Source organism: Podarcis tiliguerta (assembly GCF_965153285.1).
Source record: "Podarcis tiliguerta genome assembly, chromosome: 2".
NCBI lineage: Eukaryota > Metazoa > Chordata > Lepidosauria > Squamata > Lacertidae > Podarcis > Podarcis tiliguerta.
In genome coordinates this window covers 72,113,917-72,129,872 of record NC_139535.1, presented here as the reverse complement: position 1 = coordinate 72,129,872, position 15,956 = coordinate 72,113,917, and the positions used below count along the sequence as shown (strand labels likewise).

The 15,956-nt window shown below is 43.5% G+C and overlaps 1 protein-coding gene across 1 annotated transcript; it reads left to right on the top strand.

Moving 5' to 3' along the window:
* The first annotated feature begins 3,763 nt into the window (after positions 1 to 3,763).
* On the top strand, positions 3,764 to 11,345 carry BNIP1 (BCL2 interacting protein 1). Its single transcript, XM_083431006.1, has 6 exons — positions 3,764 to 4,035; positions 5,505 to 5,597; positions 6,126 to 6,217; positions 7,053 to 7,154; positions 7,805 to 7,923; positions 10,734 to 11,345. Exons 1-6 carry the CDS (start codon positions 3,952 to 3,954, stop codon positions 10,928 to 10,930), a joined length of 687 nt encoding a protein of 228 aa, XP_083287132.1. The 5' UTR covers positions 3,764 to 3,951; the 3' UTR covers positions 10,931 to 11,345.
* The last annotated feature ends 4,611 nt before the right edge of the window (positions 11,346 to 15,956 follow it).

Here is a 15,956-nt window from a genome sequence, read left to right as displayed (position 1 = left end):
AAAGCTAGGCCTAGCTAAGAAACGAGAAGAAGAAAATAATTGTCTTGTGAGACTAGGCCAAAGCTTCTTCTAACCCATCATTATCTTCAGAGGCTAACAAGATGTCTCATTTCCCAACAGCTTTCCATGAACTAGGGAATAATGAAACAATTCACTTTTACAGAAGTATAATGCATGAATAGTTTTCGCTCACTCTTCTCCTGCCTTAAACATTCTCAACACCTTTTGGCCCATATATATACTTAAGAATGAACAAAGTCTGCAATTCTAACCTAACTTAACTGCTGGCAGGGCCAACTCTCATTGCAATCAATGGGATTTGCTTCCAAATGAATGGGTTTAGGTTGGTGCACAAGGCTGACAGCATATGCAAACACAGCAAAGCTTTCTGAAAACCAAAAAAAAAGCATATTAACAACCTTGGTGATCTTATGCTTGGGATCATGTTTGTAATGCTGTTTATAATGTTCTGTAGTTCATTTCCAACTGGAGCTCAGACAAATGTATTGAAGGTCTTGTCTCTGTTCAGAAAATTTTATCCTGTTAAAAGCATGATCTGTTTGCAATTTTTATAATGTTTAATGTTGTGTAATTTTTCTTTTTTTAAAAAAAAAGAGGCACAATTAAAACATTGATTTTGTTTACTCCTGTCACCCTGGGGCCCGAGCACTTCTATTCAGATACAAACTCATCAATGTATGCAACATCCTTTGTAACTGAAAATAAATTGTGAAGAGAAGTTCTGACAGTATGCTGGCTTCTGTGTGTTTTCTGTCTGAGGCACTTCGCTCATAGACCGCTAAGTAACATTAACTACAGCTCCCACATAAGCTTTCTTACTCGTTTGAAGTAACAGAAATATCCATACTAGTAATGAAAATGTTTTATTATTTCAGTCAGCAACTGTAGGTTCCAACAGAACCGCCTCAGTTAGGAGTTCTAATCACTACATCAAGAAAAAGCCATTTGGGATTATGACTTAACATAAAAATTAAATATAGTCTGGCCTATTTGCCATTATCTGATCAAGAACTGCTGCTTCATACTTCCCAGCCTCAAAGCTTTAGATCCATATAGGTGCTTAAGAACAAACTAAGAACACAATCCCCACCTCATTTATTGGGTGAATACTTCAGAGTTTCACAATATTCTAAAACATTAGTTGCTGAGCCTTGATATTTCTGTAGTCTGCCCCTGGTGTGCCCCCAAATTTGTTCTAGAGAGTTGGGGGACTCATGAGATTTTGGGGGGGTCAGGAGGGAGAAGTCCCATTCTGTTCATGCAATGCTGGATATCTCCCAAAGTACTACCTAATGAGTGACAGGCTACATAATGAGTAAGCATGCAAAGTGTTACATACAGGAAAATGGTTACTGGTCAACCCTAGTCTCTCTGTTTAAAGGTAAAGGGACCCCTGACCATTAGGTCCAGTCGTGACCGACTCTGGGGTTGCAGCGCTCATCTCGCTTTATTGGCCGAGGGAGCCGGCATACAGCTTCTGGGTCATGTGGCCAGCATGACTAAGCCGCTTCTGGCGAACCAGAGCAGCGCACGGAAACGCCGTTTACCTTCCCGCTGGAGCGGTACCTATTTATCTACTTGCACTTTGAAGTGCTTTCGAACTGCTAGGTTGGCAAAGTGTGTAAATAGATTAGACCAGTAATTCCCAAACTGTAGACTGGGGTCAAGTAGTGTTCCATTACAGATGGCTAAAAAGAATCCTTGGGCTCTTCATCACAGGAGATGCCTTCTGTGTTCCATATACATTGCTCTGACCATGGTTCCTTCCACTTAGCCTTTTCTCTTCCTTCATTGGGAGTAGTAGGGTTCTTTAGTCATGCTTAATGTAGAAATGCTACAGAACCACCCAGCCACAGAAGTAAGTATTGTGTGTTTTATAGCTTTTAAGTTGAACGTATCTCAAAGCTTGCATTCATGCAATGAGTGGAGCATTAGAGCAGGACCTGAGTGCAACAGCACACACTCTCCTTGCAATTCCCAGGAATTGGTATTTAGAGGCATACTGCCTCTGATAGTGGAAGTAGTGCAGAGCCATAATGGCCTGTAGCCATTGATAGCCTTAAAGGTAAAGGTAAAGCGACCCCTGACCATTAGGTCCAGTTGTGACCGACTCTGGGGTTGCAGCGCTCATCTCGCTTTATTGGCCGAGGGAGCTGGCATACAGCTTCCGGGTCATGTGCGAACCAGAGCAGCGCATGGAAACACTGTTTACCTTCCCGCCGGAGCGGTACCTATTTATCTACTTGCACTTTGACGTGCTTTCGAACTGCTAGGTTGGCAGGAGCAGGGACCAAGCAACGGGAGCTCACCCCGTTGTGGGGATTCGAACCTCCAACCTTCTGATCTGCAAGTCCTAGGCTCTGTGGTTTAACCCACAGCGCCACCTGCGTCCCACTTAATCCCCAATGGGTATGTTTTGCAGCGAACAGAGGCAAATACAAAGGGAAGCAAAGATAGCACCCAGAGTCCAAAGTAGCCTGCTTTTCTCTGCCAAACCCCACTCACACATATAATATGAACCAAGTGACTAGGCATGGAGAAAGGTTGAAATAACCCTGAGAGTTTTGGCACCCAACACTCCAGCAGCCAAATTCGATGGTGTTTATTACAGAATAGAAAATGAAACAAGAGGACAAACGGAAGAGGGAGAATGTTGCTTCAAGAAAATAACAAAGCTAACCTTTTCATTCAAGTCTACCCTAATACAGCTACTTAGAAACAAGTTTCTGAGCTCATGTGTCAGCATATACTTAGTCAGCTGAGGGACAAAGGACTCTTCAGCAACAGTCACCTTTTAAAGAGTTTCTAGCTCACATAGGTCGTTAACCAGTGGCTGGGACCAGCCGTTCACGTCTGACTGGCTGACGGAGGACACCTTTTGGAAGCTGGAGACAGGCGAGGTGTTGATTACTGCTAGACATCTCCATCTCCCTTTAATGTGTAGAATGGGAGATGTGACCTTCCCGCTAATGCAGAAGGAAGACGAGATTCACAAAATAACCTCACTTTTCTCTCCTCCCCCCACAATGACTCCCAAATCCGCTCCGAAGGACTGCAGGAGGGGAGAGAGGGAAGGTGCAGTTCTCTTGCCCGAGACTGAAGTCTGTGCTACCCACACACATGGTCTCTGTTGGATACTATCATTGGCCTCGGTTCATGGCTTGCATCAAAACAAACCACAATCACTGGGCTGAACATAACTCAGGCAAGGATCATAGTTTTGGAGTGAGGAGGGAAGCTGCAGTTATCTGGGCATTCATGGTTAACTATGCCTTTTAAACGAAGATGTGTGAACACTCCCAAAGCAGATTACATACAATTTAGGAATAGTCAATCTGTAAGTACAATAAAAATGATCGGGGGCGGGGGAGAAAGTGAACACACATAAAAGCCCGTACTAAGTAAAATGGTTTCCAGCTACAAGTCCCGCCAAAAAGTCACCAGATTCTGTGCCAAATTAAGGCTCCCTGGGGAGATCATCCCAAGGGTCTGTGCCATAATAATATAGGGTTGAATCCAGAGTTAGTCGTGCATTGAGCAGATCTTTTGAAACCCATGTGAGTTAATTTAATTGTGGCTAATTCAAAACCCCATTTGTTTTTCCACAGCCAGTCTGCTCTAAGAATGGCTCTGCCGGGGAGATGTACGGCTCTCCCCGTGGCAGCAAATGCAACCGGGCAGCAAAGAGCCAGGCGAGTCTTGCAGCGCCTAAAAGACCAACGAATGCAGACCTGGGGGGGGGGGCGCCCGGAGTGAGGGGTGGGGAGGGGCTGGCTCTCCGAAAAGGGAGGAGCCTCCTCGGCCGCCTTCCTCCTGCCGCCGCTTTGTTTTCTTCCTGCTTGTTGGCACCGCCTACCAGGGCGGAGCGGAGAGGCCGCGTTTCGAAATTCTTCTCTTGTCCCCTTTGCGCTCGCCGTAGTTCCTCCCAAGATGGCGGCCGCCGGTGACGTGCCGGTTCGAGTTTGCAACCAAGAGATCGTGAAATTCGACCTGGAGATTAAGGCGGCGGTGCAGGTACAGCAGCCCCCGGCCTCGGTCAATACATCGCGGGCGACGGGCAGCTACGCGCTTTTCTTCAGAGACGCACTTCCGTCTTTTGTTACACTGGGGTGGGTGGGGCTTCGTGGCCACGCCCCCTCTGGGCTGCCAGGTTCCCTTAGCGCCGCCCTCTCCGCCTGCGTCCTAGCGGAGTCAGGCACTTGAAGGCCAACGCAGTTGCAACGATGCCCGCTGTGGGGCGCTGGCGTGCACTTCTCAGGATGCACACAAATGCCAGTTCAGGGTGACATTCCACGCAATTGATGATCCACACAAATTACCACGTGCCACAGTAGATGCTGTTAAGTCTTTAAGGTGCCGCATGATTGTGTTGTTGTTGGTGCGATGGCAGTTCTTCCTCACAGCTTTTTAGCTGCAGAGGTGTCAGGATCAGACTCTGGAGAGGTGCCTCCTCAGCCTTTGAAAGTTTCCACGATAGGGAAAGTTCCTGCAACTTTTCCCACCTTCAGCTCTGTGTTGGAAAAAATCTGCTCACAATATGATATTCTCTCTTCTGTGGCATGATTGGAGGCAGCCCTGGGAGCTGGGGTGTCTGATGGTGGGAGGGCCTCGTGCAGTGTTGCTATGTGAGAAACCTTTGGTAGGGGTAAGAACCTTTGAGAATTTCATCACACTGTAGATAACTAATTCTTGTTTGCCTCCTGCTCTTTCCCACGGTTGGCAGGCAACAATGCACTGATGTTGCCATAGCTTTCCAGTGCAACCATCTTCTTAATGATCTGAAAGACATATTTAGTTCCCATCAGGGGGTACCCACTGGCATGGTTACAACTTCATGCGGGCAACTTCGGCATCAGTTTTGCATGCTGAAACTTTTAAGCAGTTTGATTAGGTTCTGTATACAGTAATGTGATGAAACAAGCATGCCCTCTCCTCCTTCCTTCCCTTCCCCTTCAGTTCAGTTCTCACAATGCCAGGCTCCCCTAGCTTCCAAAAATAGGCTCAGAGGGGGCCACTTTATATGCTAGTAAATTTATAAAGAGAAGGCACTTCCAAGTAGGAATTAGAGCTGTAAATGTTAATCGTTGCATGCATTTACTGTTGTGTGCTCACACATGGCTAAGCCATGGATAGGTGTACCTGTACAGTGAGTTTGCATCCTTGTAAATAATTGATTTATATGTAGGATTGTCATGTAACTATCTTTGCATGAAGCATATCAGCTACTATGTAACTTTTTGTAGCAGTCACATCAGCCTTTAGGACTAAATTCACATTGCTTGTAGATAATATGGATGATATTTCTGTGTCAATTTGCAACCTGTTGGTGGTTGCAATTTCAACATTTAAAATAAACATTTTGTTTTCTTAAAAAGGTTACACTTTATATTTAAAACAATCAAGCTGGCAATTGAACATACAGCCCAAGAGAACATCAATGTAAAAATGTGTTTATTCTATACACTGCTTGTTATTTCCTTTAGGACATTCGGGATTGTATGGGACCTGTAAGTACACTTACAGAACTGAATGCCAAAGTAAAGGAAAAGTTTCAGCATTTACGGCTTAGAATACAGGTGAGGACTAAATAGATTTTGGGGTGGGGGTGGGGAGTTGCTAAATCCTAGAATCGTAGAGTTGGAAGGGACCACGAGGGTCATCTAGTCCAACCCCCTGCAATGTAGGAATCTCTTGCCTAATGTGGGGCTCGGACCCATGACCTAGAAATTAAGAGTCTCATGTTCTGCCGACTGAGCCACAAATAAGCACCCTTTTCTGTTACAGCAAAACTGATTGTTGAAAATAGCATGTCACTAAGCATAACAGCTTTTTAGAAACCTGGTTCTCTGGTTCTCTGTTTTCTGTCACTCATAAGCAAAATGTGACCTTAACAGCCCCAAAGACCCAGCTATCTTTTTGCTGAAAAGGATGTGCTAAAAGAATAACTGTGTATAATTTGATTAGGAAAGAAATACCCAAGAGAACAGCTAGACTTTATTACCAAGTAGGAACAACATTGTAATGAATTTTGTTGTTGCTTGTATTCAAATTGAATAAAAATAATATTAAAAATGATAATATGCACCTGCTGTTCGCGGCTTTAGGAGCTTGAGCAGATGGCGAAGGAGCAAGATAGAGAATCAGAAAAGCAAGCATTGCTCCAAGAAGTAGAGAACCATAAGAAGCAAATGCTCAGGTCAGTAGAACCCTAAATATTGTTTACCACTGGGCTGTATCCAATGCTGTGTCCATGTGCAAGCAAAATGGACTTTCACTTGCACAACAAGACCACCTTCCTTTCCTCCTTCCTGCAGCCCTCATAATCTACTCCTGAGAGTTGGGGGACCCCTGGAGCAGATTTTGGGGGCATGTGGGGGCCTGCACGGGAGGAGACAAGGAGGGTAAAGTCCTGTTGTGTGAGCAGGAGTCTGTTTGTGCAACATAGGGTTCTTCCCAATAAGTGCTTAGGCTGAAATCTTGTATCCCCTTCCTCCCAACACTCAATTGGTGTCAGCACCGAAAAACCTAGAGCTCTGACACATGTTTGGTATAGACAACACTTGTGTGCAACAGTGACAGCATGGAGGGTGTCTAGGTTAGACTCACAGCACTGTACTGGCTATACGTCTACTCAGAAGTAGGTCCCATTGAGTTCAATGATAGCTGCATAATTCAGGGCATCCATCCAATACTGTGAGTGTCCTTAGCAACCTTCCAGAGAATAGGATGGACTGTTATTAATTTCTTCGGACATCCAGACCTTTTCATTGTTGAACAGACAGTAGAGCCAGGAACAGCATTCTCATAGTGTTCAGATAAAGAGTGGAACATAAAAAGGTGAGGAAAATGCAAGATGCAGCTGTTAATAGTGTTGATATAGCATGCCCATTAAGGATCGTTGTTAATTATGTCAAATAATAATGGAGTGTTACATTTTAATGTATGCAGTTATCTTTGCTGCTTTGCTCTTGATACAGACAGGGGTGTTTCTATCACCATTGTGCTAAATCTCACTATATTAATAATTTCAGCAATCAGACAGCCTGGAGGAAGGCAAATCTAGCTTGTAAAATTGCCATTGACAATGCAGAGAAAGATGAACTGCTTCGAGGTGGAGACCCTTTACGACAAAGGTACACAGTATTTTTATAACTCTGGAATTCGGCTGCCAGGTGTTATGTGGTGGGACTTCCTAAGCCTTTTGTGTCAAGCTCTGCTTTAGGAGGTCACCATTTGCAGTCTTCTGCCCACCTTCCTAGGAGTAGAATCATAGACTTGTAGAGTTGGAAAGAACCACGAGGATCATCTAGTTCAACCCCCTGCAAAGGCAGGAATTTCCCACCCAACACGCAGCTTGAATCTGCGACCCTGAGTCATGCTCTGCTGACTGAGTAGGCCCCTTCTGAATAGGATTGCACAGTAAGGAGCAAACAGAATCTCAGATCATTAAAATGGTTGCTTGCCATTGTGCCAAGTTAGATGTATTGATCTTTGATTACATTTTAATTTTACCCCTGTACTTCAGCCAGATGGCTATTTTGGACGAAATGTTTAAAGATTAACCTAAACCTTGTATGAATAATTTGCCCTGATTTCTAATTCAAGACTTATTTTGAAACAGAATGTTAAAGGCGTATGCTTGCATTTGTATGTGTATCTGAATGCTTGGCTGATATCTTCCAGCTCTATGGTTCCCATCACTTTTGAAGCATTTTGAGTAATTGGGAATATAATTTTGTTTTTATATTAAGTTTTATTCCCACCCCCTTCTTTTCTTTTTAAGAAAAACTACAAAGGAAAGTTTGGCAGAGGGGGCCAGTAACATCACAGAGAACCTGATGGGTATTAGCAGGATGATGTCTCAGCAGGTACGGCAGAGTGAGGAGACAATGCAGACCTTAGGTAAGTAAATGACCACAGTGTGCAGTTTTGGTCGTTGTTGTTGTTGTTGTTAATAATAATAATAATAATAATAATAATAATAGTTGATTGACTCATCTAAGCAACTTACAACACAGTATAAACACTTACATTTACAGCAAGCCAACCAATAAAAATTTAAGAACCTTCCACAAACAGGAAGATATTACTGAAAAGGCCTGTTCTCATGTTCCACCCTCCAGATCTGCCATGGAGTTATTAAACTCCCTTTAGTTATTAAATATCTATACTGCCCTTCATCCGAAGATCACAGGATGGTTTACAATATAAAAACACAAAAGTGCATACCTTTTCTCTCTCTCTCTCTCTCTCTATCTCCCCGCCCCCCCACTCCCCCACTTCATTTTCTCTCTCTTGCTGCCTCCGACAGCTAAATATTTAATCCTATGCCGGGAAGCACAGAATTGCAGTGAAATGGCAGAGGAGGAACAACATGATTGATTCCCTCCTTCAGTAGCTCTCTTGGCTACTTTACTAGCTATGGAAAAAGAAACGCTCCTTTCTCCCGAACCAGCATGTTGTTATTATAGTATAATATGTCAGGTCATGTCATATCATGTCGTATCATCATATCATATCATACATCAGGATACCATGTATCAAATCCAGACCTCTACAGCATGGACTCTGAAGAACATGCATGTGTTTCAAATGGGGCTTTTCTTTTTAAAGTGCACCAATAGTTAACTCCCACCCACATTAACTTCTTTCACTCAACTCAAGCAATGTCTTAAAGCATTTCTAAAAGAGTTTTGGGCTTTGCGTTAGAAAGCCAGAGTTTGGCCTGACAGTTTTCAGCCCTCAAAACTGTATATCAAATCTGCTGTTAAAATTTGTGGGTCATTTGGAAAGTGGACCAGCTGGACCTTCTGCCTTCTCTTTGCTGGGAGAAACAGAAGGGATGGATTCAATAAACGCAGGGTCCGCCTCTTCCTTCTCCCTCCAGGGCTGATGGTTGTCTGCAGCTCCTCAGTGTATGCTTCCTCTCTCACTAAGTGACAGTCTTGGCAGTGAGACTGTCCTCTGTTAAAGAGTCCATCCTGTTTGGTTGAGGTATAGCTAGCAAAGGTCACTCGTCTTGAAAAAGCCAGCTGTACTTAATCTACCATTAAAATGTTGCCACGATGGAAAAATGAAGAAGTCCTTACAGCAGCAAGCAATAAATAATCTGGAGTCAGGAAGCCCACAGTTGTCACTTCCCATGATAAACAACCTCAATCTTTCATGTACCATGAGAATGACAAAACTTTTCTCTTTGGTTGGAAAATAAAATGGCAAAGAAATGTATTTGGTTCTGATAAAATTCCGTTATCAAGCAAAATGTATTTGCAAACTGAAATACCCTTTTGGGGCTACCTATGTAGGAATATACTGGTTCCTTAGCTGCTTGCTTCTAAACATTTTGCCATTAGTGTGTGTTTTAATTGACCTCCCATAATGGAAACTGAAGCCCTGCACAGTGGTTCATTTTAGGGCCACTTCTTGCAATATATTTTGTACTTGGTTGCAAAGCTGTGTAATTTATTATGATCAGCACACATGTTTTTAGTTTACCTGGCATTTCTGCAAGAGAGAAAGACTAAAAAATGACTTTTTGCTCACTTCAGAGAAAAGGTGCTGGACATCAGAGCAACTTGTGTGTATTAGGAAGTCCGTAGGTCATATTCAGCTAAGTGGTCCTGCTAGTGGAAGCCTGTGCAAGGACTTCTGCTTGTGCAACAGGGCTTCCCCTAACCCCAGTGTTTCCCCTGTGCCTTCCTTGAGGATTGGGAGGACCCATGAACAGCCCAGAGGGGAGTGAGGAGGAGAGAGTTCCATCAGGCAAGCAAAAATGTTTGCACTGATAAAGTGATCTCCTTAGTGCTGTATTAAATTTCTCCCCAAGGTATTATCACAATTGATTTTAAACAGCTCCTGATCCACATTCTAACCTTGTTTGGAAATGTATCAAAACAGTATAATCTTAACTCTTTTCTTTTCAGTTTCAAAATTTTCCACTCCATTCTAAATTTAAAACGGTGAAATGGACATTCTGGCTTTTAAACTGCCACATTATCCTGCCTGTTATCAAGTAACATGAACATTGCAGTATCTGTCATTTTTTTTGCAGCGGATAGCACACCATTGACACTAAGTCTACATTTACTCCCATTGCCAATTATGTCTTTTCTACTTAGCCAGTTGGTATCATTCCATCTGGCTTCATTATGAAATTTTGGACTGAGATAAGATTTTTCTAATTGCAACAGGGAGGCTTGCTTATCATGATCAATTTCACTTATGGGTATGGGCCGGCTCTGATTTTTGTCTTCTAAGAATGGGGCTCCACAGAAAAATGCAAGGCCATTTCGACTGTGGTGGTCCTTGGATGAAGGCAAATGTTGGGCTGTATTCAGCTAACCCATTTTGCTAATGGAAGCTGGACGACTTCTAACACAACAGGATTTCTCCCTTCCTGCCGCATGTCTTTCCCCGCACCTTCCCCAGATCTGCTCTGGTGGGTTGGGGAAGGAGAGGGGACATCATTCCCTCAGGCAAGCAGATAGTGGAACAATCTCCTTTGTGCTGCGTTGTCTTCACCAGACTTGTCCTCAGCTTTTCTCAAATGGAAAGGTTCTACAGCCTGCTGCCATGGGGCTTTGAGCCAATGTACCTATTGCATTGTGTGTTGTATTCTGTGCTACAGGACCCAAAGTGGACTTGCATAGTATGTGTGCTTTTGAGAGTGTCTTTGAAACACTGGGCTGAAACGTTGCATTTTCCCTTTTCAGTCACTTCCTCACGAACCATTCTGGATGCCAATGAGGAATTCAAATCCATGTCCGGGACAATACAGCTGGGGCGGAAGCTCATTACCAAGTACAACCGCAGGGAGCTGACAGATAAGCTGCTCATCTTTCTCGCCCTTGCCTTGTTTTTGGCCACTGTGCTTTACATCCTGAAGAAGAGACTGTTCCCCTTTTTGTAAAATTCTCAGATGAAGAGAGGAAGCATGACTGAGGAAGGATGAATGAAGGCTTTCTCACAAAGACCTGACACTCTTCTAATCAAGAGAACATTCACAAATGTTCATAAACAGAACATATTAGCAGTCTGTGAAGATTTAGACTTGCTTGTGTAAGCTAAATGAGCTGCAGGTTAGGGCAAGGAACAATAAGAATATGACCTGTTTCTCTGAGAATGGCAGGTGTCAGTTCTGAACTGGATGGTGGAAGACATATGAAGCCTCTCTCTCGTCTTTGGCTTGGAATGTGTATTCCACTTCCTTCCGCCAGAGATCTGTTCCTGAGAGGAGGGGGACAGTATTACTGAAAATACATTTAGATACATTCCTTTAATAAAGTGTATTTGAATACAGATAGAGCAGGGAGTCCTGGGTTTTTTTTAATAAAAAATGCCTTACGAACTGAAGGAGAAAACGTCACCCTTTAAGTTACCAAAATGACTTTTACTTCAGTTGTTTCTGCAGATGAAAGAAGCAACGAGGCGATTTCTAAAATCTCTCCATAACTGGCGTTATTGTAAATGTACTGTATCTTCCTTTGTCCATCTATTTATCTTAAGGGTGCAGCTCAGGTCAGTCCATTTGATTCATTCCAAGATTTGCTTTGGAGGCCTAATGACGCTCTTTGGATAGAGATGTAAATTGCTTGGCATATCAGCTCCTGAAACTTCCCTGTCCCTTTCCTGTTCCCTCATCAGTTTAAAAGGCATTGGGATACCACAGCTACACCATTGCAGGCCTGTGAGCATGGAAGGAAATCCCTGTAAGACTGTAGAGCCCCTTGTCCTTTCCTGTCAGCTCTCAACAGGGTGCATAATGTCCTAAGCACACAGGGTTGTATTCAGTGTCGGGCCAGCAGCATTCCACTGATACGACAGAACTTCCATGTTCTCTCCTCCCCCTTCGCTGCCTCTAAATTTGTTCTGGATGGTCCCCCAACCCTCCAGACTTGGTCTTGTGGTGAGCGGCTGGAGGGAAGAAGATAGGAAGACGTTTGCTCCATGGAAGTCTGCTGTGCCAGTGGAACTGCAGCGTCAGATACTTTCCACAGCCATGACACACAGATGGCCATTAGCTGAGCCCAAAGCTATGGATGCAGGCTATGTTAGCACGGCATGAGTTGCTTGCTTCCTGGGATCTGGTCTAAGCTGGGCCACTGGCTGCTACGAGCAGCGTCTTTCATTTCAGGTAATGGCTGAACACGTTGCCATGCACCCCAAACAATGTGCATCCAGCTAAGTTGCTGAGTAGAGAAGGATCTCAGCTGTTAACTGTTCTGCATATACGCACAGCTCTGCACCTGTGATAGATTTATTTGTTTATTATTATATTATTATTAGCCTGCCCTTCCTCTCGAAGGAGACTGGGGCAGCAAGCACCAAAAAGTTAATACTAAGTACAAATAAAATAAAATAAAATTAAAAATGTTTAAAACATTTTTAAAAGACTCTGCATTGCACTGCATAATTTAGGTTGGCAATGTGGAAGCAACCTAAAAAAAAGTTTTCAACCGTTAATAGTTTTTGTCCAAAAGTGTTTGACACTGCTGATGCAATTCCAACATTGTGTTGTTGCTCAGCAAACAGTGTGGATAATTTTTCTTTATGAATGCCATTCTTTGGGGGGTTTTCGAATATGGATTTGATCAAAAGATGAAAGCAGACGTGCATATCTTCATTATCAGCACTACTGCATGGTAGTGTAATGTATTTATTAAAATCACAAATTCTAAAAACAAACCCCATCTCCTTTTCTCTTTTTCCTAGTATCTTAAAGGTAAAGGTAAAGGGTAAAGACTGGACCGTTAGGTTCAGTCGCGGACAACTCTGGGGTTGCTGCGCTCATCTCTCTTTATTGGCTGAGGGAGCTGGCGTACAGCTACCAGGTCATGTGGTCAGCATGACTAAGCCGCTTCTGGTGAACCAGAGCAGCACACGGGCCTTCCTTCCTTCCTTCCTTCCTTCCTTCCTTCCTTCCTTCCTTCCTTCCTTCCTTTCATAAAACTTCCAGCGCTATTTCATCTTGCGCCAGTGTAAATGCCTCTGATGAAGAGATGCCCAACACTTAATCAAATGCCTGCCCAGCCTGTTTCAGCGTCTTCGCTGTGTGGTCCATCTCAGAACCTTTTCTCTTCATTCTCATGGTACCCAAAATCCTGTAGGTTCTGTCCTTTGCACAAGTATTCTCTGTCCACCATAGCATCTGATGCTTAACCTCAGATGGAACCCATATTGTGGATGTCCAAAAGGGGTAGCTATTGTTTAAAGTTGAAATGCTCGTTGCAGTATATGCTGCTTATAGTATTCATGAAAACACAGCAAAATTGGAAGGCTGTGAAAACCTAACCCTATTTGAAGGGGGTCATTTGTGTTTGGCATCCAGCCCATGTTGAAAAGTTAACAAGATAGGCTAGGGAGTAGGAAAATACTAGAAGGAGACTTCAGGAAGGCATGGTTCCTATTTGTCATCTTATGTTAACTTGCAATTTGGCTGCTGATTTGTATGCTGTCTTCACATAATACAATGCAACTGTTGTCATTAGAAGCATCGTGGATCCCTGCAGTCTGTAATAAATTTCAATGTAATTTTGTTGTGCTAAACTTTCAATGGAAGTAAAAGCAAAACAAAAAATCTCTGCGAAATTTTGCAAAAAAACCCAGAAAGTATATGATTCATTTATTTTTTAGCAACTTAGTTAAACAATCACTTAAAACAATTTGTCTAACAATTAGCTGTTATACCAAACCTACCCAGGCTGGCATGTAGCCACTGTTGTGGAGGTCTGATCACCATACAACTATCATGCAGGAAATACGGGCTTGCCCATAGGCAGTTGCTTATACTGAACCAAGGCTGGCAACCGCCTGCCATAAATTGCCCTGGCGAAAGCTGTTGCTTAGATCACCCACCTCCTTTTTCGGTTGCAAAGTACGTATGTTTGCACTGCTTAACATGTTGCACATGGGAGTGAGGGGCAGTCACCCTGCACCCAAAGCAGTATCCGCCTCAAATTAGACTGTCCTAAAGACAATAGAATGACTTGTGTGTAGAGAACATAAATAACATTTCAATGAATTGATGTGGGATGGGGAATGTGCTTATTGGAGAGAGATGCTTTCCGCATTAAGACGCTTCCTCCAAACGGGAGGGTGAGTTCATCGCTGTGGTGTTTCTAAAAATGCCACCGTCAGATGCATGTGGTGGCTGTCGCCTGCCAAGTGGCTCAGGCGCACATGCCAGCTGGGAGAGGGCTGGGAATGGCTGGCTGGCTGCAATCCAGCGAGGCTGAGAATAGACAAGCTGCAGATGCAAGCCTGCCTGTAGGTATGCACAGCTCCTCTCGAAAACAGAAGAAGGAAGCCAGGTGGGCCACACCCTGTTGCTGCTGCTATTTTTGTTAGCTGTCGTCACCACCACATCCAAAGGCTTAAGTACATAGAGAGGAAGATCCCCTGGAGACTTTCCAAAACCCAAGCATCTTTCAGAGATCCAGCTCTGAGGGCCTTCTGGAAGTTCTTCCACTGCGAGAAGTGAGGTTACAGGGAACCAGGCAGAGGGCCTTCTCCGTAGTCGTGCCTGCCCTGTGGAATGCCCTCCCATCAGATGTCAGGGAAATAAACAACTATTTGACAAAATAGAAGATATTTGAAGGCGGTCCTATATAGGGAAGTTTTTAATGTTTGATGTTTTATTGAGTTTTATTTTATTTTATTGGGAACCACCCAGAGTGGCTGGGGCAACCCAGTCAGATGGGCTGCTGCTGCTGCTGCTGCTGCTGCCGCTGCTGCTGCTGCTGCTGCTGCTGCTGCTGCTGCTGCTTCTTCTTCTTCTTCTTCTTCTTCTTATTATTATTATTATTATTATTATTATTATTATTATTATTATTATTATTATTATTTTATTCCAGTGGAGGTCCAGACCAGATGCAAAAGGGGGCCAGCAACAAATGTAAATTTTTTCTTAATGCAGTTGGCTACTTTTACAGAAGCTCACACATGCCTGTCTCTCTACCATCCCAGCAAGCAAGAGGCATTTATCAGAGTTCAAGGGCATGGCCAGTCAGGCAAAAGCACTCAAGGGAAGTGGAAATTTGTGTGGCTGAGGGGTGTGGTCTGGGGAGAGGCCATGGTTGAGGAGGAGGTGGCACCTGAGGGCAGACAGAGAGGGCCAGAAGGCTGAATTTGGCCCCAGGCCTGAAGGGTCATATATGGAGAGCAATCCACACATGGAAAACAGCTCTGCATGTGAACTGCATTCTCAATGGACTGGTATAAATGTGTCTGTGCTCACTCTGCTCCAGATTTTTTGGACAAAACAACTGGCGTTTCAAAATGATTGCAAAGAAGCTCACTGAGAGCTCAGTGAAAGCTCAGTGAGAAAACCCTCGCAATAGTAACTATATTTAAAAGTTTAGGCAGCCCAGCTGAGTAGAAACAGACTCCGGCTGTCCTGGACAGCTAGATTTAACATTCAATTTGCAGGGTAAAAGGTATTGTTCTGCCATCAGTGAAAAGCTCTCTTGCCTTGTCTTAAGTCATTTAGCCTTTCAATAATTCTGTTGACCTTCTACTCCTGTAAGTCAACAGTTTTAAATTTGGCAATCTGCAGTAAAGTATTGTCGGAAGTGGAAACTTTGTATTCATTGTGAAACACATCCAGATTTTAAGAATGAAAAACAAGCTTTAGCTCTCATTTGACTCCAAGGCTCAGGTTACATTTAAATATTTTTTATTGCTTCAAAACTGTCTGCTGTGTTTGTTCAACAACTGATGGGCAAATTTATTGGAAATGTTATTATTTGCTGGCTTTACACCATCCTTTCCTTACCTTCTGTCAATACTTATGGAATTAGCGTAAGGCCAATGTTAAAACATCCACACACACTTGTGTGAGCTGGGGTGGGGACCTAATTCAGATCTGCCTTTTTCATTCAAATTTTCCATAAACATTTCAGCGCTTAAGCTGTCTTTAGTATTTGTGGAAACTGAAT

What these genes read in the sequence shown, in the direction of transcription:
- BNIP1 (XM_083431006.1), top strand. Translation starts at nt 3,952, where the DNA reads ATGGCGGCCGCCGGTGACGTGCCGGTTCGAGTTTGCAACCAAGAGATC. An exon ending in AGATTAAGGCGGCGGTGCAG is followed by an intron (nt 4,036 to 5,504) that starts GTACAGCAGCCC and finishes TATTTCCTTTAG; the next exon opens with GACATTCGGGATTGTATGGG. An exon ending in CATAAGAAGCAAATGCTCAG is followed by an intron (nt 6,218 to 7,052) that starts GTCAGTAGAACC and finishes TAATAATTTCAG; the next exon opens with CAATCAGACAGCCTGGAGGA.